The sequence below is a fragment of the Typopeltis vanoorti genome, chromosome 5, assembly GCF_054136105.1.
Source record: "Typopeltis vanoorti isolate ZY-2024b chromosome 5, IOZ_Tvanoo_1.0, whole genome shotgun sequence".
In the NCBI taxonomy this organism is placed as follows: domain Eukaryota; kingdom Metazoa; phylum Arthropoda; class Arachnida; order Uropygi; family Thelyphonidae; genus Typopeltis; species Typopeltis vanoorti.
The window spans coordinates 22,369,015-22,392,067 of NC_143553.1; the positions used below are offsets into that span (position 1 = coordinate 22,369,015).

At 35.6% G+C, this 23,053-nt stretch overlaps 1 protein-coding gene across 2 annotated transcripts in view; it reads right to left on the reverse strand.

The window, feature by feature from the left end:
• The window catches only part of Non2 (upstream activation factor subunit spp27 homolog Non2), a 545,408-nt gene that overhangs the window by 445,223 nt on the left and 77,132 nt on the right, over positions 1-23,053 (reverse strand). For both annotated transcript variants that reach the window (XM_090392284.1, XM_090392283.1), the window contains exon 4: positions 7,847-7,900. In XM_090392284.1, coding sequence (XP_090248410.1) covers positions 7,847-7,900 — 54 coding nt within the window. The remainder of the gene's footprint in view (positions 1-7,846; positions 7,901-23,053) is intronic.

Here is a 23,053-nt window from a genome sequence, read left to right on the forward strand (position 1 = left end):
TAGCATTGAAATTGACAAGGTTATCTGAACCCCATTGGAGGATGGCTTGGAGATCAGAATTGAGGGCAGTGGTAGTTCATGTTCTGTAGGTTGAGGTGAGTTGTGTAGAGTAAGTTTTATCAAATGAAAGGGAGGAGTGCAATGTGGAAACCTGTGTATTGGTTTGGAGGTCAACTGAAATAGGTCACTGAAGGTAGAATATAGAGGGTTGATGAGAGAAAAGAACCTTGTGGAACCCCAGCATTAGTTGAATGGTGAGAGGATAATGTTGTGTCCTGAATAAGCATTAAAAAGGTTTATATTAAAAGATTCAGGTCACAACATTAATTCTACTCAGGCAGAGAACATGGAACATTGGCAATAGAAAAAATAAGTTGTTTGTGAATACAAGTCAAGATAAAGTTTAAGGAATTGTATAAAATTGAATAAAGTGTTTAAATATAATCTGTATTAAGTGTGGGCCTGATAATAGAAATCCATGTAAGCTGGCAAAATCCATTTGAAAAACCAGCCTCTTGCACTATAGTAAAGCCTGTGAGTCAGGGTTCAAGGGTCAATTTTACCGTCCTGCATTATGAAAGTATTGGAAAAGGGAAACCTAAGCGTCTTCCAGGAATAGGAGGCAGACATACGTGCAGAAAAGATAATAGAGGGAGCTAATGAGATTGACGTGGACACACGTGACCGAGTTGGCGCATATCGCAAATATCGAGATTTACCGAGAGGAGAAAATTAAACAAAAAGGCCTTGCATGAAGATTCGATTTTTTTTTTTCTTCCTGGATTCCTGATCTCTCGGAGTGGTCCTGCTCGTCATAGGAGGGAAGTCCTTGGCCAGTCACAACAGGCACTTAGTTCGTCCATCGTAGCGTTCGTATTGGGCCAAGCTATGTCTGTGTCCTAGGATAGCTGTGATGTTGTCGTACGACGGAGGGACTAAATTGAGCCGTCCCTTCAAGGCGATGTTATCGTGCCACCTCCCATGTTTCCCTTGGAGATTCTACTCACACAGATCTACGGAAAATATCCTCCAAAGCGACTACATTTGAAGGCCTTGATGATTAGACAAGGGGGAATAAGTTTTAAGAATTCAAGGACAGAAATGGTAATGTAGACTTTTAAAATACTAATTCCAGTTGTAAGAAGAGAGTGAATTTCCTGTGTGAACGTTTAAATTGGACTGAACTTAAAGAACTGTAAGAGTAGCCTACAACTAGATACATGTCCGAGACAGCGTTAAGAATTGTTTGCCCAAGAGGCCGAATAGATACAAGATTATGTTAAACCAAAAGTGTAATTGTGCTATGTGTTCACTGATAGCCATGTGTATCCGAATGGCTTAATGATAACCTGTGAATTTTACTTTATGATTGTATTTAAGGTATTTAAGGTATAAAAGTCTACATTTAGTATGTGTGATAAGTACAAGTTAATTAGAGCTTTTGATCTGAGTTGAGTGCAACCATATTATCCTGTTATAAAATGTATTATAGTGTATCACCTTAAAGCTAATTAAATTGTTTCATTCATGTGCTTGCCTGATCTGCCTATGTTATATGAATTCAAAACTACCGCTCATAAAAATAACAACGAACCAAGCGGGATAAACCCATGAATACTAATGCAATAAGTAAGCCGCGACTGTAAGAAAGAAAGGGACAAGCGAGGGGGAGATAAATTGATGCTTGATCAAATATTCATTAACTCTCTAAAGGGCTCACCCTGAACAAGAATCCTTTCTACCTAGGTATTAGCTGGCGCAGCATAAAAATAAATGTGTTAATACTTATAGGGTGAACTTCTTCAGATTGTTTGTTTAGGACATAGAGAGGCCAATAGGACTGCAAAGCACTGAAGGAGAGAATATTTGATTGTAGAGTTTAAATTATAAGGGATAAATGTGTATAAGTAAGGTACAGTGTTAGATGAGTTTTGAATTTAAGAAAGATAGAATATTGGATTAGTTAAGAAAGGGTAGATAAAGAGTAAATAACTAATTAAGTAAAGAAAAAGCAAACAAGATAAGAAAAGGGCAATAACATAAATAACGGAGTCGAGAGGATAGCAAAGACAAAGGATAAGAAAAAGTCACAACATAAATGTCGCAGCCAGTAGGATAAAAGAAAGATATAAAACCATAGAAGTTAATCTAAACGATTAGAATATAAACGTATTATAACAAATAAGTGGAGATATGAATAATATAAGAAACGTCGTAACAATAAGAAATCATCCACCATCACATAGTTACATCCAAACAGAAAGCTGACAATCCAACTGCAGAAATCCTGAGACAGACCAAACGATGGGAGTTTGCTTAGTAAAAGCTTGTGCCAGCCCCAGTCAAAAGCTTTGGAGATATCAAGTGCAACCACTTGAGATGCACCGATGCTAATTTTCCAATGTATGTCATCTACATTCCTCCTTATACCCCCCTTCCCCATATTATGCCAGCAACTAATTACATATATCATCTTGTTGGTCTCAATCTCACACCTGACATCCTAAAATGAACTGCCCTCTGCATCCTTGCACTCCTGACATGCTTCTCTTTTTGGGCTTCAATTTCTCTGTTAAAATTTGCAAAACTCCCCCATCATCCTGTTTCATCTGTCCTCTCTGAAGAAACTATTTATTTTGCATTCTATTTCTGACTATATCATCCTTGGTCAACCAAGTCTCAATATTGCCTATAACTTTTTGTCAAGTGGAGCTAACCAATGCCAAAAAACTCCTCATCCTTATTTCGAATATTTCTATAGCATTAGTATACAAAAACTGTAATATCTCCTTAATCCCACAACCTCTCTTACACCTTGCAGCTTAACCCACTACAGTTACGAACCTGGAATGCTACATTTAGCATCATATGCTCACTCATCCCCCCTTACTTCTAAGTTGCCTGGACCCATACCAACTTGCACCTCTTCCACACTCAAACATTCTAGTCTCACTGATTCTGCAATTCTGAACTCTCACTTTCTCATGACTCCTGACCCAAATTTCATTCAAATGCAAGCCTTCCACTTTATATAAATCCTTTCTTCTATCAAACTCACTCCACACATCCACAAACTCCACACCATTCCTCTTGCATAATTTGCATGCTGACTGATTCATGATCATAGCTTGCCTCTATCATACCGTGGCAACAGATTCAACTTTTACTTTTCTTACTCTTCTTTTCTACATGAATAGCAACTCTTTCACATCTTCTAGCATGCTGCACTTTGTCATCTGCTAAATCATTTGTAGCAGTGAACATATCTTTGGACTCCTTGGAGGTGTCACCTAATAATAATAAGCATCTCTTTCACCTTCACTATTTGCATTCTTACAGCATCATTAATATTCATAATTTTAGCACTAGGAAAACATGATTTCCTCACACTCTCCTTTTATCAATGAATCACCATAAGAAATCTGATCTTTATTCTCACGCTTTCACTCATCTTGCATCTCCTTTCAATTCTGTGTCATATCATCTGCCAAGCATTTCTCCAACCACTCAATCTCACATTTTTTTCTGTGGAGAACTCCACTTAAGTGTGCTATCTTTTCTGTTCCATCTGTTCCTTCTCATTTTCAAGTCACTCATACATGCTTACAACACCAACCTCACAAATTACATTTATCATGCATTTAGTCTTTCAGCTCACAACTATTATTCGTCTTGCTTTCTTCAGACTTTTCACATTCACTCATGAAACACAACAAATATGCTCTCCAGTTTTCTTCTCCTTCCATAAATTTCTAATTCTATGAAGTGCATACATTTCATATACACAAACAAAATCATACACAATGAAATTGCTCGCCACTGTTTTGTGCATCAGTGCCATGAGGTAGAATCCTGCATACAATAAAACAAAAACAGAAGCCTTGAAAACCATGAAATTAAGCACACTACTGCTACAGTTAATCAAATACAGATATAATAATGCAAAAAAAAAAGAGTTAACTGTCACTAAATACTATCAAAAAGAATTTATCTTTCACCACAGCAAATCAACATATGTAGCACCTCTCAAAGATAAAAGGCATAGTAAAAAGAATTAGACGGAATTTTTTAAAACTGTATAACATTATTTAAAACTCTATTGCATGGAAGCTAGAAGACCAGGAAGAAGAAGAAAGTACCCCAGAAATACAAATTTTTGAAGAACCACCAATGAAAAATATGAAATATAATAAAATATAAAAATGCCTAAAAGAGAAAATATACAAAACAGCTAGAAAAATACTATCATGATACTCTTGTTGAAAAAGAGTAATAAGAAAAAGGCAGAAAATTACAGATATGTTAGCTTGCTGTCACAAGTCTATAAACTGTTTATAAAAATAATAACAAACAGAATCACAAGATTATTTGATTAAGTTCAGCCTAATAATCAAGATGAATTCAGAAGGAGATAGCACAATTCAACCATCTGAGGATACTGAATCAGCTAAGAGAAAAATGCAGAGAATTCAGCTTACCATCATATTTGGATTTCATATATTATAAATAAGCCTTTCATTATGTTGAAAAAGAAGTAATGCTAATACCAATGAAGAAACAAGGAGTAAGACAAAATTATATACAGCTAATAAACAAAATATATGAAACCAACTGCTGGTATCCTTATAAGTGAACACAGCAACCAAGTTCAAGAGAAATAAAGAAGTACACCAAGGAGATACTATTTCATCCAAAATTATTCAAAGCAGTATTAGATATGCCCTAAGTGAAGTCGATTGGAGTCAAAGGATTAATATTAATGGTAAAAAATTAAAACATTTATGATACACTGATGATATTGTAATAATAACAAATGACAAAAGAGAACTAGAAGAAATGATGAACAAATTAGATACAGTATCAAATAAAGTAGGATTTTACATAAACTTTAAAAAAACTAAAATAATGACAAATTTCAAAGGAAACCAGATAACAATAGATAATAACAAAATAGAGCAAGCATATAGAGAAGAACCTTTATACTAAGAAAAAGAAGCATTTAGGAAGCAATAAAAAGAATTCAGCTAGGTTGGATGGTTTTGGCAAACTGAAAAAATTCTTGTGCAGTAAACTAAAACAAGAAAATAGAGCTAAACTTTTCAACTAGTGCATCATCCAAATTTTGACATATGAATCAGATACATGGTCAATATTCAAACAACTACTAGAAAGAATGAGGAAAAAATGATTGCAGATTGGAGAGTCATACTAAACATCAGTCTGCAGGATAAAATAAGGAATGAAGATATAAGAAAAGACACAAAGGTGTTGATATCGGGAAAGAGATTAAAATTAGAATGGAGATGGGCAGGAGATAGATGAAAAGCAATACATGGACAAAGACCATCGCACATCAGCATCTATGTGAAGGAAGACAAATGCCACAATAGGAAGCTGGAAGGATGACCTAATGAAGATGGTTGGAGAATGCTGGCATCAGGAAGCCTTCAACAGAGAAAGATAGAGTCAATGGGGAAGGCCTATGACCAAAATTGGTTATAAAAGGGCTTAGAAGAAGATATAAGAAATCTTTGGTTCCACTTATGTAGTGAATATGTTATAAGTTCTACTGGAATTTTATCTTCTATTGTGATTTTCCAATTACCAATTGTTATCTTTTCTGTATCAAATAAGTTACTTGGCTTATGTTAATTCCTGCAATAACATCATTATTCATAAACATCTTCCTATCATTTCAAATGAAACAAATAAATTTAAACTTTAGCCAGAAAGATATCACAATAATTCTATCCAAAACTGGATACCATAAAAGTCTCCTAGTCTCTGGGAGTACTTTCTCAATAGTTTTCTGTCGCCTATTTATTCTCTCCTCCACTGGTATTCCGGTCTATCCTGCAGACTGGAATAAGTCCATATTCAACCCAATCCTTAAAGTGCAACAAATCTTGTGCATCGAGGCACTATTCAATTTCTCTCATTTCAATTCTTTCTAAAGTATTACTTCAGTAGAAAACCATTAATACCAACTTCTGCTCTACCTTGAAGCCTCTGAAAAATCACTGCCAGTAAAGATTCTACCACTGCCAATCAAATCCCCTTCTATTGACCCAAATTTAGATAAATGCCATTGAAAAACCATGGAGATTTTCAATGGATTGCACTCAATATTTCTAATGCATCTGATCAGATTTGGCACAAAAGCTATGAAATATGCTCCACTCATATGATATGCCTTCTGCAACTAAACTGCCAACTGTCGTTTGGATGGAAGACATGTGACAGTGAATGGATTTTTATCCTCAAACCTTACAAATAATGATGGAGTTCCTCAAGGCTCCATTCTTTTACTACTTTCTTCCTTTTATATATCAATTATATCAAAGATATTCTTCAGATGACAGCATATCCTAATCCACAGTTTTGCTGATGAAGGTGCACTGCATTCCACTTTCCCATTTCAGAAATTTGGCACTACACAAACTATCAAAACTTTCAGAATATCAACTTCTCATTCTATATGCAAACCTTGGCTGAGCAAAATATGTGAATTTCTAGATTTCCTATGCTGAAATTTCTGATGTCCAAATCATTTTTCAATGGTGTGCTAATAAACTTATTACTTTCAATGCTGGCAAAACTCAGCTCTGTTCTACAAAAAATTCCTTTCTTCTAGTTTTACTGTTGTCAACACCCAAAGTACAGGAAAAATTAGATCTCTCTTCCTGAAGAAAGTGAACCTGCAAACTTTATTGCCATAATATATTACAAATAAAGTCACTTTGGTAACCAAAAAATTACTTTTCTCTTTCAGTTAGGCAATAAACTTCGAGCAGCTATTAACTTATGCCAGTCTAGTTGGCCGAGTGATTAAAGTATTCGCTCTCCAACGAAGAGGATGAGGGTTAAAATCCCGCCGTGGGCATGGATGTTTGCAAATGTCTTTAGGAGGGAGATTAATTTCATCACCCACTGTGAGACCACCATTCTGCTTACTGGAGACATGTATTGGTTTGAAAGAGTTCCATATCTGATCTCTAGAGCAGCGTTCCCTAACTAGGTAATTATATATATCATTAGTTCCTCCGTCATGGTATAAATGCACTAACAGGTTTACAAAAACCTTTTGTAGATGGGAATGACATAAAATATTGTAAATTCACCACTGAATTTTGTTCACAATTTGGGTGGTGTCTTTAAAAGCTCCATAAAAATAATGAACTCAGTAAGAAAGAGAGCAATTAGTTTATGCCCCATCTTTTGGAAGTTCACTCCAGTCTCTTTCACTGTTCATCACAACTGACATCAATAATTTCTCCCACTCTCCTTGACACCCCCTTTAAAACACATGCAGCAGTCATTCAACACTTCTTCACATATAAACTTCAAAACTCACAGCACTAATTTTTCTTCCTCTTCATTCATTCCTTCATATCAGTCTTCTCAAATAAGCTTTCCACTTCTGTATTCTCTGAAGAATATAATCTATAGATCTTCAAATTTAATTTAACATGTTTCTCCTTTCTCCTCAACTTTCTGTCTGTCCACATCAGTGATGAACGACTATCAACCTCTTATATATGGAATTAAAAAAAACTATAATGATTTGTTTTGCATGATTATTTGAATGCAAAAAAGATAATTAAAGAGCAGGGGCATGCAAGTGAGTAGAGAGTTGCCCATAGAAAGAAAACACCCTGTCTCCTGACTATACAATGGCTTATACAATATGCAGTCCAATCCTGTATAAGGCACTGCTTGAACTCTTTCCCAGCATCTTGACCTGAAGTGGCAAATATACCACTTCAAGTCAGCAAGAAGGTGATATTGGTTAATTAACTTCAAAAATTAAATTTCTAATCTAATATAGCAAAGAAAATAATATTACCTTCTTAATGATAGAAGATTTGGCTTTCTTTTTAGGACGAGGAACATATTCTTCCTAATACAAAGGGGGAAAAAAAGTCATTTTCCAGAACACCAGCAGGAATATCTAGAATAAGTTCATATGCAAAAATAAATAAATAATTAAATAAAATTCTCTAATGCCTTTTATTTCCAAAAGGGAATAAGCAGAAAACTTTTTTGAATTATTGGAAATCAACAAGCAGTTAGTCTGAATTCATCACCCTTTGTTATCATCAATAGTTTAATTTAGTTCATTTCTAGCATAATTTGTAGACTTATAAAGGGTAACAAGAATACTGTAGATAACGAACACAATCTCGCGTACTAACTGCAAATATGAGGTTATAAATGACTTGATTAACTTGGGAAACAGTTGAAAAATGGCCTAAGAAAAAAATATTCTGTCACCAATTTGAATCAAGCTTATAATGATCTAGAATCATGGAAGTTTCCACATGGAGACAACACATGCACCTATATATATCAGGAATGGCCAAGACACTGTGCATTAAATATGACTGCATTTATAGTAGTCACCCATAGCTCCTCCAATAAAATCTAATCCAACACAACTCATCTAAATGAAAATCATGATAAACTCATATAATGTAGACCCGAAAATAAATGTAGTAATACACTGGTGTCCAACACAATGAATACTACTTTTGAAGATTACAACTGCATAATCAGATGATTCTGAGTAGAAAGCGGGTGCACATTCAAATTTTCGAATTGTGCTCAAAAGGGGGGGGGGGTCACATGATAGCACTCAGCAGGATAAAAGGCAAAAGGCTGAGCTGAGTGAATGGTGTTTGAAGGAAGCTCTTTTCTTGAAGGAATAAAGTTGCAAACTTGGATGTCTTAAAGACATCATCTAGATCAGTGCTTCCCAAACTTATGGATGTAAAGGCCCCCTTGGAAAAATTAAAATATTTCACAACCCCCATAAAAAAACAAAAAAAAAAAAAAAAAAAATCGTAATACAGACATATATTATTATGATATTTATTGTATTTATATTCAATACAAAACATACACAGTGAATATTGCAAAAATCAAATGCAAATATTGAATTTTTAGCATCTTAAGTACACCTTTGACATGACACACTTAGTCTAAAAACATTTAAAATTTTTCATTATTTCACAGCCCCCCTCAACAAAACTAATGGCCCCCCAAGGGGGCCGAGGCCCACAGTTTGGGAAGCAGTGATCTAGATGACTTCACACATCGAAGAATTATAAGAAAGAATGAAGATGGCTGCAGAATTACTGATATTGCCAGAGTGTTTGGAATCGCACATTGCGTTGTATCCAGGCTGTATCCAAAATTCACTTTGAAATGAACAGCACTTCAAACCAATGGAATGTGTTCCAGACATTTGCTAAGAGGTCGTCCTTGCTCTACCAAGGAGCATGAAGACAGATTTTTGGTTATAACAGCAAAATGTAATCGATGCACAATGGCAGTTCAGCTTCCAAGTCAGCTCCATTCAAGCACAGATGTGAGGATAACTCGACAAACTGTACAAGATGTCTGCAACAAGTAGGCCAATACACCCGAAGGCCTGTAGTCTACATCTCTTTATCCACAACTCATCGTAAAGCACATTTTCAGTAGTGTTGTATCTATGAAAATTGAACAACACACCAATAAGCTAATGTACTCTTTAAAGGTGAGTCATTTTAGTCTTTCCTCCAATTCTAGATGACACCTGATCTGCCGTGAAAGTGGTACTGCTTACCATCGCATACAGGGTATTACTTACTGTTGGAGTTGTTCTGTATTGAGTTGACACCTTGATTGCAAAAAAGCACGACACTTAAAATGGGAACATCAAGGGGATCCTCCTCAGATGTTACGCCTCTAAAAAATTTAAGTTTTATGGGAGATGACTGCAATCGGTATCCCCCCCCCCAATAGATATTGCATGGAGTAATTGTTCCGATTGTACTACTGTAGCTGCTTTAATAAGGATATCTTCTGAATTAGGAACAGTGGTGTACTTGTTGTAGCCTCTGATTTTTTTTTTTTTTTTTTTTTTTTTTACTTCACATCAATTTTTCTGTTGATAATTCTATTGCTTCTGTACCTGACTGGATAAAGTGGCTAAATGCACGCAACAAGTTTGTAAATTAATGAATCAATTTTACTATAATTAAATTGAACAATTCTGATATCAAAACCTTCTCAGTATGAAAATAGCTGATGATCACTTTGATTTTTTAAGATGTATAAAAAAAATTTTTTTTGCTCTGTTGTTTTGCATTTCCCTGCAAGAAAAAAAAAATGCTGCTTTCTAACGAATAAGAAATTACATATTTATGTAGGAATTCTACATAATGTGAGAACATATATACATACATGATACTATACTATGTTGTAAATCTCTATGTATGTATAGCATTTATGTCTGAGTGGGAAACACCTTAAGGACCAATCAAGCTGAAAAATTCTAAAAATTTCTGACGTGAAATTTCAGAAAAATTTAAAAAAATAAAATAAAATATACATTTTGAAAAAATAGCTATCTACTCATCGTCACAAAATGTGTTAGAAAATATGAAATTCAACTCAGTTTGGATATGTTTAAAAATAATAGCCTTTCGGCTTATTATCAGTTTGGATATGTTTAAAAATCATTATATGCGAATAAGCATTACGAAGTTAATCAGACACATCTGCAACAGAAACAGTTCGCAACTTTCACTTTTTATGCAAATAACCATTATGCAGTTAAATGTTGCCACCTGTATTATCCCTTTATTTTATTAGCTCCAGATTATATACAGTATACATAAATATACACTGCTGCCCTAAAGCTAAAGTCAAACTACATTTTTACTTGTATGTGAAAAAATGTTCATGACTACAGCCAAATATGGATATAAATTTATTGCCAGCATACTAATAAATTATATTACACAAAAAAACTATCTTTATTATCATTGACCTCTAGGGAGTCAGGAACTCATTGAGGGAGGCCATAGCACTAGCTGTTATATCTGTTCTTGAATTCATTCATACTACTTGAACACACAACATCCAATGGCAATCCATTCCAATCATGCACCAGTCTATGAAAGAATAAATCTAGTCCTTACCCCTTCTTGACAGAATTCATTCTCAACTTCCAAGGATGCCCTCACATCCTTTCTCCACCCTCCAGAAAATGAAAAATTCCATTTACTGAAATTCTGTATAACCATTTCAGAAGTTTAATTCTCAATCATGTCATTCCTCTTTCTCCTGTTTGCTAGTGTCTGCAGCCTACAAATTCTCAACCTGTCTTCATAATCAATATTCCACAATCCTGATACCATTTTTAATGCTCTCCTTTGCAATATCTCCATTGTATCAGAATCACCACAGAAAGTAGGAGACAAGACCTGCACGCAACAGTCCAAGTGAAGTCGTATCAAGGCCTTGTAAAGAGGTAAAATGACTTCATTATCTTTACATGTCAAGTTTTGTTTCAGCATTGCAATTATTCTTTGAGTTGTATTTACAATTTGTGCTATATAACCCTTCAACTTCCTGTCTACTAAAACTCTAAGATCCCTAGCCTGGTCAGTTTCTTCTAGTATAACCTCACCAATGACATAAGGAGTTGTGGTAAAGGTACTAGAGAGATTGGTGAGAGGTAGGAAACAGAAATGGGTTGATATCAGTATTCTCTGTGGTTATCAGCATGGGTTTGTTAAGGGGAGATCATGTTTCACTAACTTACTTATGTACTATAACAAAGTGACAAATACCTTGGACATAGGAGATGCATATAATGTGGTGTAACTTGGATTTTGCAAAACTTCTGATAGACTGCCACATGATAAGCTGTTATATAAATTGAAACAGATGGGATTGGATAACAGACTTCTGAGTTGTATCAGTGACTGGCTGTCAGATAGGTATCAGAAAATTGTATATGGCGGTGCAGTATCCTGAAAGAGGAGGGTCATTAGTGGTGTGCGACATGGGGTCAATTTTGAAACCATTGTTGCTCAATTTGTATATTAATGTTATACAGCTGTTTGCAAATGATACAAAATTGGGAAGGCAAGTAGATGCTATGGCCTTATGGCCTTACAGGAGGACTTAAATAGATATTGCATCAATAAGTGGAACTATCACTTCAATATTGCAAAGTGTAAGTTTTGAAATTTGGTAAACAGCGAGAATGGAAAGTATACACTTGGTGGGGAAACTTTAAAATGTCCAGGGAAGATTTACAAAGGTGGTCAGTAGTCTTTGGAATGTGGGTAGGAAAGGATTGAGACATAAAAGCTAGTTATTATTAGTTTGATATAGAGGAGATTTTTAATAGAATGGGGTGGGGAGGGGAGGTAGAACAAGAAGCCATCACTGAAAATTGTACAAGGTGGGTGTGAGGAGAATGTTCTTTGCATGGAGAGTGGGTGGCGAGTGGAATGAACTGCCTGAGTGTGTTATGAATGTAGACACATTGAATCAGCTTAAGGCAAGGTTGGATGAGCACTGTGTGCGATAGTGTGTACCTCCCATGATGTCTCTGACTGCATGAGGGTCAGATGTTAATAATAACAATAATAATGAGTTATAAATTTTGTACAAATTAAATTGTAATACTTTTTTTGGCAAAATTACAAATTTCCTAAGGATGTAGTTAAGAAATTAATGTACAGTGCTTACAGAAACTATGCAGAGAGACATTTCAATATGGAATATGTCACCCCGAACTGTCATGCAGGTCTCACCACAACATATCATGCTTAGCACCAAGTGATTCAGGAGTTCTTTAGGCAAACTCCTTCAGAGCAAGAAGCAAGTCCTTGTCTTTTGCTGGAGAGGAATTTTGAAGCAATGTGTCTACTTATTGCATCCCAAACATGTTCTATGAGGTTGAGATGTGGGGTGTGCTGGCCACTTAATACTATTAATATCCTTAGTCTCCAGAAGTATATCTACTGCTCATGTACTTTGTGGTGTGGCATTGCTATCCATAAAAATGATTTTTTCATCTATAGCACCACGAAAATATCAACTGAACATGACATTGCAGAACTCGTCACAATATCGCTCATCAGTCATAGTCCCTTTTTCCAGCACTTGTAGCTCAGTGTATTCATTAAGCATGATGCCTCCCAAAACCATGACTCAGAGCTGTGGTATCTAGCCCTTTCAAGAACATTCTTACGATGGTAAGCAGTACCACTTTCATGGCAGATCAAGTGTCGTCTAGAATCAGAGGAAAGACTAAAATGACTCTCATCTGTAAAGAGTACATTAGCTCATTAGTGTCTTGTTCAATTTTCATGGACACAACACCACTGAAAATGTGCTCTACAATGAGTTGTGGATAAAAGACTACAGACCTTCGGGTGTATTGGCCTACTTGTCGCAGACATCATGCACAGTTTATCGAGATATCTGTGCTTGAATGGAAGCATTGAATCGATTATATTTTGCTATTATAACCAAAAATCTGTCTTCATGCTCCTTGGTAGAGCAAGCATGACCTCTTAGCAAATGTTTGGAACACATTCCATTGGTTTGAAATGCTGCCCATTTCAAACCAATTGAATTTTGGATACAACGTTATGTGAGATTCCAAACTCTCTGGCAATATCAGCAATTCTGCAGCCATCTTCATGCTTTCTAATAATTCTTCCTTGTATGCAGTCATCTAGATCAGAGTTTCACAAACTGGGGGCCGTGAAATAATGAAAAATTTTAAATGTTTTAAGACTAGGTGTGTCATGTCAAATGCGTATGTATGATGCTAAAAATGAAATATTTGCATTTGATTTTTGAAATATTCACTGTGTATGTTTTGTATTGAATAAAAATACAATAAATATTATAATAATATATGTCTGTATTACAATTTTTTTTTCGATGGGGGCTGTGAAATATTTTAATTTTTCCAAGGGGGACTTTGCATCCATAAGTTTGGGAAGCACTGATCTAGATGATGTCTTTAAGACATTACAAAACATCCAAGTTTGCAACTTTATTCCTTCAAGAAAAGAGCTTCCTTCAAACACCATTCGCTTAGCTCAGTCTTATGCCTTTTATCCTGTTGAGTGCTACCACATGATTCCTTTGTACACAATGCAAAAATTTTAAATATTTACCAGTGTTGTACTCAAAATCGTCAGTCATACAAATTGCCTCAAGCTGAGCAATCTGAATTTGCAGTTATAATCTTAAGAAATAGTGTTTGTCTTTAGGTTTTGGACACCAGCGTATAAAGGATATATACATCAACTAATAAAATATGTAATACAAACCTATACTCTACAATAGTGAATTAATGGCCCCATTCCTCTACATACAAAGACAGCATGTTCAAGTCCTCTTGAACAGCACAACATTTAAACATCTGATAATATAACATGTAAGTTAAATACAACTTGCTAATATTTAGCATAAAGCCAGTGTATATAGCTCATTAATTACTATACAACTTCCATCTAATGCAATTTATAAACCAACTTGTCACATGGCCATCTGTTACTGCAAAATGTAGTACTTCTACAGTGTGATAACCCTGTTGTAAATATGTAAATGGTAAAACCTGAACTTCCCTTAACTTGTGGTGACCCTCAAACAAATATTTTCACTTGTTTGTTCCTTGTAATTGTAATCTTTCTTACTTTGGACAAACTGGATGTTCCATAGGAAAAAGAATTCAAGAGCATCAGTCATCAATTCAACACAACAAACCTGAGAAATCTGGATTAGCTCAGAATGGATTAGAAACAAACCACAACATCCTTTGGTCCAAGACTCTCCTCCTACACATATGTCGTTACAAATTTGAACGTTTATTTAAAGAAAGTGTAGTGGCCTTACTTCAACGTCCTAACTTGAATCGTAATGACTGTATATCTATATCAAAAATTTGGGAAAGTTTAATCAGGATAACACATTATTTTTTTTTTTTTTTTTACTCTTCTAATACTTAGCGATATGACATCATGCGCCGCGTTCTATGTATGAATGATCAATTGTTCGTATTCCACTTTGTTTTTTAAAAACTATTCCTATGTAGCCACGGAAGATGGTCTGTAATATTCAGACTGAAATATTTGGCAAATTAAATATTATTCTTGGGCTAACGTGTATATATTTCTAATCATTATGTCACAAGTATCGTTAAAAAATAAAAAATAAAATTTCTAATATTTTCACTGTTATGAACTCAAAAACTGAATCTTAGTCTTCACCACTTCTCCAGTTAAAACATTACCTTTAACTACCAGTTTAGACAAAGATATATGATTTCAATGATTTCAAATGATTGCCAAAAAACATAAAAACAATACACATCATTTGCAGATAGGTAGCACTGAACAATGGTTCTGAATTTATTCTGTTTGGAGGGATCACAAAACAAAACCCAGTAAATCACTTCACCTGATCTAAAATGAAACATTCAATATGATTTATCATTCTCATTTTTCTGTTCCTCAATTTCACTATGTGGCATTTATATCAACATGTTTCAAACTAGAGAATGTTCATTTTATAAGTGCATGCACTGCAATATCACCCACCTAAGTTGACTGTTCATCTTAAAATCATCACAAAATGCACAACAGGTTTACGAAGTTTTCATGGGTGGGTTCACATTAAAAAATGCCAAATTATTGTTCTAGTTAGCTGACATAATATCACCTTTCCAATCAAATCAACAGGTTGTGTGAGTTAGTGCAGTAGGCATGGATATTTTAATACTTTTTAGGCAGTAGATGAATTTCACTGCCATGATGCCAAATCACTTCCCTGTTTAATGAAGGATTGTAGAGTCTTAATGTTCAATATTTGGATTAGCTAACATCTAGCCCACCCACAATATTAACAGTAATGCAGCATAGGTTTAGAGCTTCTGCTTGCGCTAATCTACTATCCAATTTAACTACAAGTTTGTCATGTGGCAATTTATTGAAAGCCTTTGCAAAATCTAATTACACTACTGTATATGCACCCTCCTTATCCAATGTACTCGTCATCTTGTTATAATAAGTAAGCAGATTGCTAAAACACAATCTTCCTTTAGCAAAGACATACTGTCCATTAAAAAGAATCCTTTTTCTCACTAGCTCCTCCAACACCTTGACCACGACTCAAGACAAGCAGATTGGCCTATAATTTGAAGCCTTAGTCTTATCACCTCCTCTATGCAGCGGAACAATTTGGCCATCGTTCCACTCCTTTGGGACCTGGGCTAATTTAAGACTCATGTTAAAAATGTAAGTTAAAGATGTTGATAACTCAGTGAAACATTCCCTTAAGAAACACGGTGATATACCATTAAGTCGCATGGTCTTGCTGACATCAGATTTACTCAATTCCTCATATACTTCTTGCTCACTCACCATCATTGGAACTTCTTACTCAAGAAGTTAAAGAGATGTCAAGGAAAAAAAAGAAAGCATATTGAAAGTTCATGGCTAGGAAGACAGCTTGTGGTCTTAGAAAATACTAAGAAAAATGATAAAGAGATAGTCAAGAAAAAAAAAAAAAAAAAAGAAAGCATATTGAAAGTTCCTGGCTAGGAAGACAGATTGTGATCTTAGAGAATACTAAGAAAAATGTAAGAAAGCGAAGCACTGTGTAACACTAGCAACAAAAGTCATGGGAAGTCTGGAAAGGACACAGAAAAGAAAAAATATCCTGAAAGTGTAAAAATGTTTGGAGGTGAAGAAAAAAAAACAACTTAAAAATGGAGAAAAGTACTGTAAAGGAATCAAAGATGATCAATGTGAAAAAGATTAATGATATTTCATATTCAAAATGTCTGAAGAATTTACTCTGAAGGACTGCTAAAATGAAACAAGTAATGAACAAGTGGCTTATGTGATAGGCTTATGTGTTCATCAGACATGTTGTAATAGATTTAACGGCATTGATATGAACAGAAATGGATACGAAAATAATTATTTATTAACTTAAAAGCTAATATTTCGCTGGTGTTATATCCAGCATCTTCAGAGCATACAACACAAAGTTTGTTACAAATGCAAGACAACCACAATCCAGTGCAACAGTGGGGCTAGTATAAGTAATTGCAGTGTGCAACACAAGACTAAAGTCCTAATAGGGTGCCATCTAGGTAAAAAAAAAAGGTCAGATTATCTGACATTTTGAACCCGGAGCTATGGGATATCTTGGATAGAATCTCCTACTCGACAGCCAATAAAGAATTTGCTAAAGTTCAAAACTGATACCGGAAAAAATTTGAAATCCTCCAGCAATGCAGTGTTATGCAGCGGCCGCAATTTCATTAAGATGGCATCGTTGTGAACCTATTGTAACAACCTTATCCAAAGAGGCCAAGAGTGCATTAAGTCTTGGATACAATTTTGCCATTACTCTTAAAGAAGTTCCTAAAACCAAAATAATGGCTTCCGTTGAACACAGGATATACCACTTGCCTCCAGCTATAGCCAATAATATTAGGTTAGACGTGGCCAATATCCTAATCCATTCTGAGCCTCCCAAAAATAATATCCCACATAAAGAAATAATAGCTCTAAAAGAACTATGCAATAATAACCACATTACAATAACCAACTCAGACAAAGGAAACAGCACTGTAGTAATGGATACAACAGAATATGAAAGCAAAATGCATACACTGCTCCAAGACCGGTCTACATATCAAATCATAGATCGAGATCCCACCAACTCACAAAAGAATAAGGTGTGCAAGTTACTGAACAAAGTCACTTCCTGGCCAAAAGAAATTGTCAAAAAACTCACACTTGCATGTTAGAACAACCAGATTATATGGTGCTCCTAAAATACACAAACAAGGTACACCTTTGCGTCCTATCGTAGATAGTATAAATAGTCCTACATATAAACTAGCTAAACATTTAGTCAAATTACTAGCCACTTATACAAACAATTCTCCTCTTTTGTTAAAAATTCTACCCACCTAAAAAGTATATTAGAAAACCACACCTTAAATAGTTCAGACCTAATGGTGAGTTTTGATATCACCTCATTATTTACTAATGTACCATTGATTGAAACACTTAACTTACTAAATTCACAATTTCCCCCAGATATATTTCAGCTATCTAAATTCACATTACAGGCAGGTTATTTTACATGGAAAGGGAAAATATACAAACAATTAGATGGGACAGCTATGGGTTCCCCCATAGCCAACATAGAACATCTGGAAAAACTAGCTATCAACACAGCCACTCTCAAACCTAGTCTCTGGCTACACTATGTTGATGATGTGTTTGCTATTTGGCCACATGGCCCAGACAACTCGAATACATTTTTAGTGCATCTAAATAGCCTGCACCTTAAAATCCACTTTACAATGGAACTAGAAGCAATGACTGCCTGCCCTTCCTGGACACACATCCTCCAGAAGGTTCCTTATCATTTTCGGTTTATAGAAAACCCACACATACAGGGAGATACTTATACAAACAATCACACCATTACCCTTCTCAACAATATGGTATCTTAAAAACACTAACCCATAGCAATCTGTTCCAATGACATTGCTCTCACTACTGAACTTTCTCACCTACGTCACACCTTCTTAACCAATGGTTATAATCCCCATAAGATAGATAACCAGAAATCCCCTCTATCTACCACAGAAGACTACAACAAAACTATCACCATCCAATACATTAAAGGCCATCTGAAAAGATACTAGGGTGCTTAATAAACACCAACTGTGCACCTTATTTAAACCTTATGTGAAATTGGCAACTCTCAAGAACAGATTCACTCCATTATCACATCCAGGAGTCTATGAAGTGCCCTGTTCTTGTCATCAAGCCTACTACGGGCAGACAGGAAGAACTGTGGACATCCACCTCAGTGAACACAAAAAATATCTGGCACTTTTGCTATCGCATGTCGAGTTTGGCAAACCATGCATTAGATACCCCAGCACACAGGATCAATTGGAAAAAAACAAAAGTACTACACAGAAGCTTCTGTGTAGTACTTTTGCTAAAGTTCAAAAGTACAAGTCAGAGAGGTTGTTCCTGGAATCAACAGAAGCCTTAAAACATACTCCAAACCTTAACAAGTATGGCTGTATAAATCTACCAAAGATTTGGGAGACAGTCATCCTAAGATCAAATTAATATTAATTACTTTTATTTTATTTTATTTTTTTCAAACTTTATAAGACTATTATTTGGACTACTATTTCAAAACTTTGAACTACTTTTTTTTTAAAAAAAACCTAGATGGCGCCCTATTAGGACTTTAGTCTTGTGTTGCACGCTGCAATTACTTATACTAGCCCCACTGTTACACCGGATTGTGGTTGTCTTGCATTTGTAACAAACTTTGTGTTGTATGCTCTGAAGATGCTGGATATAATACTAACAAAATATTAACTTTTAAGTTAATAAATAGTTATTTTCTCATCCATCTGTGTTCATATCAATACCATTAAATCAATTACAACAAGTAATGAACAGCTTGGTAGTAGAACACACTCAACAGGAAAGCAAATAGGAATATACATCAGTGCTTGAAATAGAAAATGCCATCAACAACCTGAAATGTGGAAAGGCTGCAGTAAATTATATCACCATTAATCTCCTGGTACGTACTCTCATGGGGTGCTGAAGCCACTATGATAGTACTACATGATTCAGTTTATATTCATCATCATCATCATCATCATCAAATTCCTGCCATGTACCCTCAAGGGGTGTACAGGATATGACAGTACTACATGAAAAAATTACATCATTACTAACTTCCTATCTACAATTTTCCTCCAAATCAGTCTGTTACTTATCAAGACTCCAACATTATCAGATCTTATATTTCTATCGTCTAAGGCGCTTTGTACCGTATCAATCCACCTATATCTTGGTCTTCCTCTGGGTCGTTTTCCTGCCAACCTGGCAGAGAACACTTGTTTTGCTAATCTTTCCTCTCCCATTCTATTTAAGTGACCATACCATCTGAGATTAGCTCTGCTAACGCATTCCTGGATGCTGACAATGTCAAGTTCTTTCCTAATATCCTCATTTTTAATATGATATTGCCATTGATGCCATCTGTTCATGCCTCTAATCTTTCTCAGGACTCTCATATCTGCGGTCTCTAGTCTTTGGTCAAGTGTTTTACATCTGACCCAGCTCTCAGATCCATAAGTTAAAATTGGTTTGAACACAGTCTTGTATACAGCTAATTTAGTGTTCCGACTAATTTCTTTCTTATTCCATATGAATTTATTCAATTGACTTCCCACGATACCAGCTTTGCTGATTCTGTTGTCTATTTCTATATTTAGTTTACCATCTTCAGTAAAAATTGTGCCTAAGTAGATGAAATGTTTTACTTGTTCCACAGGTTCTCCATTCACAACACAGTTGACATTTTCAATGATTCTGCCTATTTTCATTGTCTTTGTCTTTTTATTGCTGACCTTCATACCATATCTATTACAACAGCTATTCAATTTAGTCAGAGAATCTTGCAGACTTGTAGCGGATTTATTTAGAAGTATAACATCATCCGCATAAAGCAAAGAGCTGACATTAACATCTCCAATTTTGATATCAGGTTTAATACAACATTCCTTCATAATGTGATCCATATAGATAATGAATAACAGAGGGGATAATGTATATCCTTGTCTCACACCAGATTTAACATTAAACCATCTTCCTGTACTTCCTTCACTTCTAACTGCTGACTTACAACTCAAATAAAGACTAAGTATTGCTTGATATAATGCCCCATTGACACCATATAACTGCAGCGTATTGAATAGCTTCTCCCTTGGCACCTTGTCATATGCCGTTTCCAAATCGACAAAACTTAAATACAGATCTTTGTTATATTCCCATGCTTTCTCGACTATTTGTCGTAAAGTGAAGATCTGATCCTGACAGCCTCTATTTGGCCTGAATCCAGCTTGTTCTTCACCAAGCTTTTCTTCCACAATTCTTCTCAACCGTTTCTCAAGTATACTTGCATAGATCTTGCCAGGAACACTCAGTAGGGAAATACCTCTGTAATTCTCACATTCAGTTTTATTTCCCTTTTTATATATGGGTACTATGAGTGCTCTACTGCAATCATCGGGAATTCGTCCCTCTGTCCAGGCTTTCTGAACTATGCAGTGCAGCCACTGTAAGACTCTTATACCACCATACTTCAGCATTTCTGGTCGAATATCATCTACTCCTGCTGCCTTTCCACATTTCAAGCCTTTGATGGCTTTTTCTACTTCAGGTATGGATATGTATTCCTGACTGCATGCCTGGTCAGTGTTTTTTATCACTGTGCTGTCATCACTGCTTGTTTCATTTAGCAGTTTTTCAAAGTAATTACTCCATACTTCAAGGATATCTTTTTCTCCTGTTTTCATTTCACTTTTATCATCTCTAATTCCTTTTACAGCACTCTTTCCTCCATTCCTAAGCTTCTTCAACAACCTCCAGAATATTTTGCCACCTTCTTGATATTTATTTTCTATATTCTTGCCAAAGTCCTCCCATGACTTTTGTTTAGCTAGTTTTACACACTGTTTAGCTTTCTTACATTTGTCTCTGTATTCTGTAAGAGTAAAAGCTGACTTATTTGCCAGGAACTTTTGATATGCTTTCTTCTTTTCCTTCACTGCCTCTTTAACTTCCTGTGTCCACCAGGAAGTTCTGATTTTTTTATCCTTGCACACAACCTCACCACATGCCTCTCTGGCAGAATCAATCAATGTTTCCTTCAGAGTTTGCCACTGAATCTCCAAGGTTTGATTCCTGTTCTCAAACTCTTTCATTTTCTTTTCAATAATATTTCTGTATTTTAGTCTACAGTTCACATCTGAGAGCTGCTCAACTTTTATTCGCTTTAAAACTTTCTTACATGTTATTCTTTTCAATATGAAATTCAATTTTATCCTGCTCAAGACTAAATAGTGATCACTTCCAATTTCAAATCCTCTGTACACTCTGGTGTCCTGCACCAGGGAGAAAACATCACTATCAACAATAACATAGTCAATGAGACTTTTCTTATTCCTAGCCTCTTCTCTCCATGTGAATTTGTGCACATTTTTATGTTGGAACATGGTGTTAGTAATAACCAGTCCATGTCCTGAGCACAAATCCAGCAGATATTTGCCATTATTATTAGCTTTGCTCTTTTTTCCAAATTTTCCCAAAATATTTTTGTATGTCTCACAATCATTTCCTACTCTACTATTTAGATCCCCAACAAGGACCAACTTTTCCTTTTTCATTTTGTCAGTTGCTTTTTCTAAAGCCTCAAAAAATTGCTGCACTTCTACCTTAGTAGAACCTTCTGTGGGACCATAGGCACAAATAAGTCTCATTGTCCAGTTCCCCATTCTCATATTTGCCCACATTACTCTACTTGAGACTGACTGCCATTCAAGAAGATTAGCCTCGTATTTTGTGTTGAATACTATGGCTACTCCTTCTTTTCCTTGATTGTCATTGCCTGAATATAACATTTTGTATTTATTGCTCAGAAAGATCTCACCAGTTTTGGTCTTTTTTGTTTCAGTCACCCCTATTATGTCGATCTGGTACTTATCTAATTCCTTAGCTAGCTCCATTTCTTTGCCATTCAGGCTTCTTACGTTGATAGTACCGATCTTTAACTCTGGTGATGTTGAGTTGGGGTTTGTTTTCAGATTTGTTCCAGTAGCTGACTTTTCGCTGTTCGCCCTGGTTCCCTGGCGAAAACAACAGGGGCCTTGTTTAACCGGGCAATGCCCCAGCTGGCATGAAATTTTGTTATGTTGTACCATCGTTTTTTATTTTGGTTTAACCAATAAGAATACAATTTGGTCGGCTAAATCCCAAATTGCCAGCCCATCCTCGTTCGTTCAGTATCAAAGTAGATACCCAACAGGGTGCACCACGAGAAGGTGAGGATTGGACATTAGGTCAGAAGCCCTGGTCGGTTCTCCGCATTCCTTTAAAGGCTATGTGGAGGTCTCCTCTCAGTTATACAGCTTTGACCCTTAAGCACCCCATATTAATATTATTATTCTCCTATCAACAATCTTCCTCCAAATTAGTCTATTAATAGTCAGCACTCAAATATCTAAGATTTCATACTTCTAAAGAACTCCTGACTGAATCAATCCATCTAGATCTTGAGTCTCTTCCCTCCCATCTTGGCATCAAAGAACTGCTTTGCTAACTTTCCACTCTCCCATTCTGTT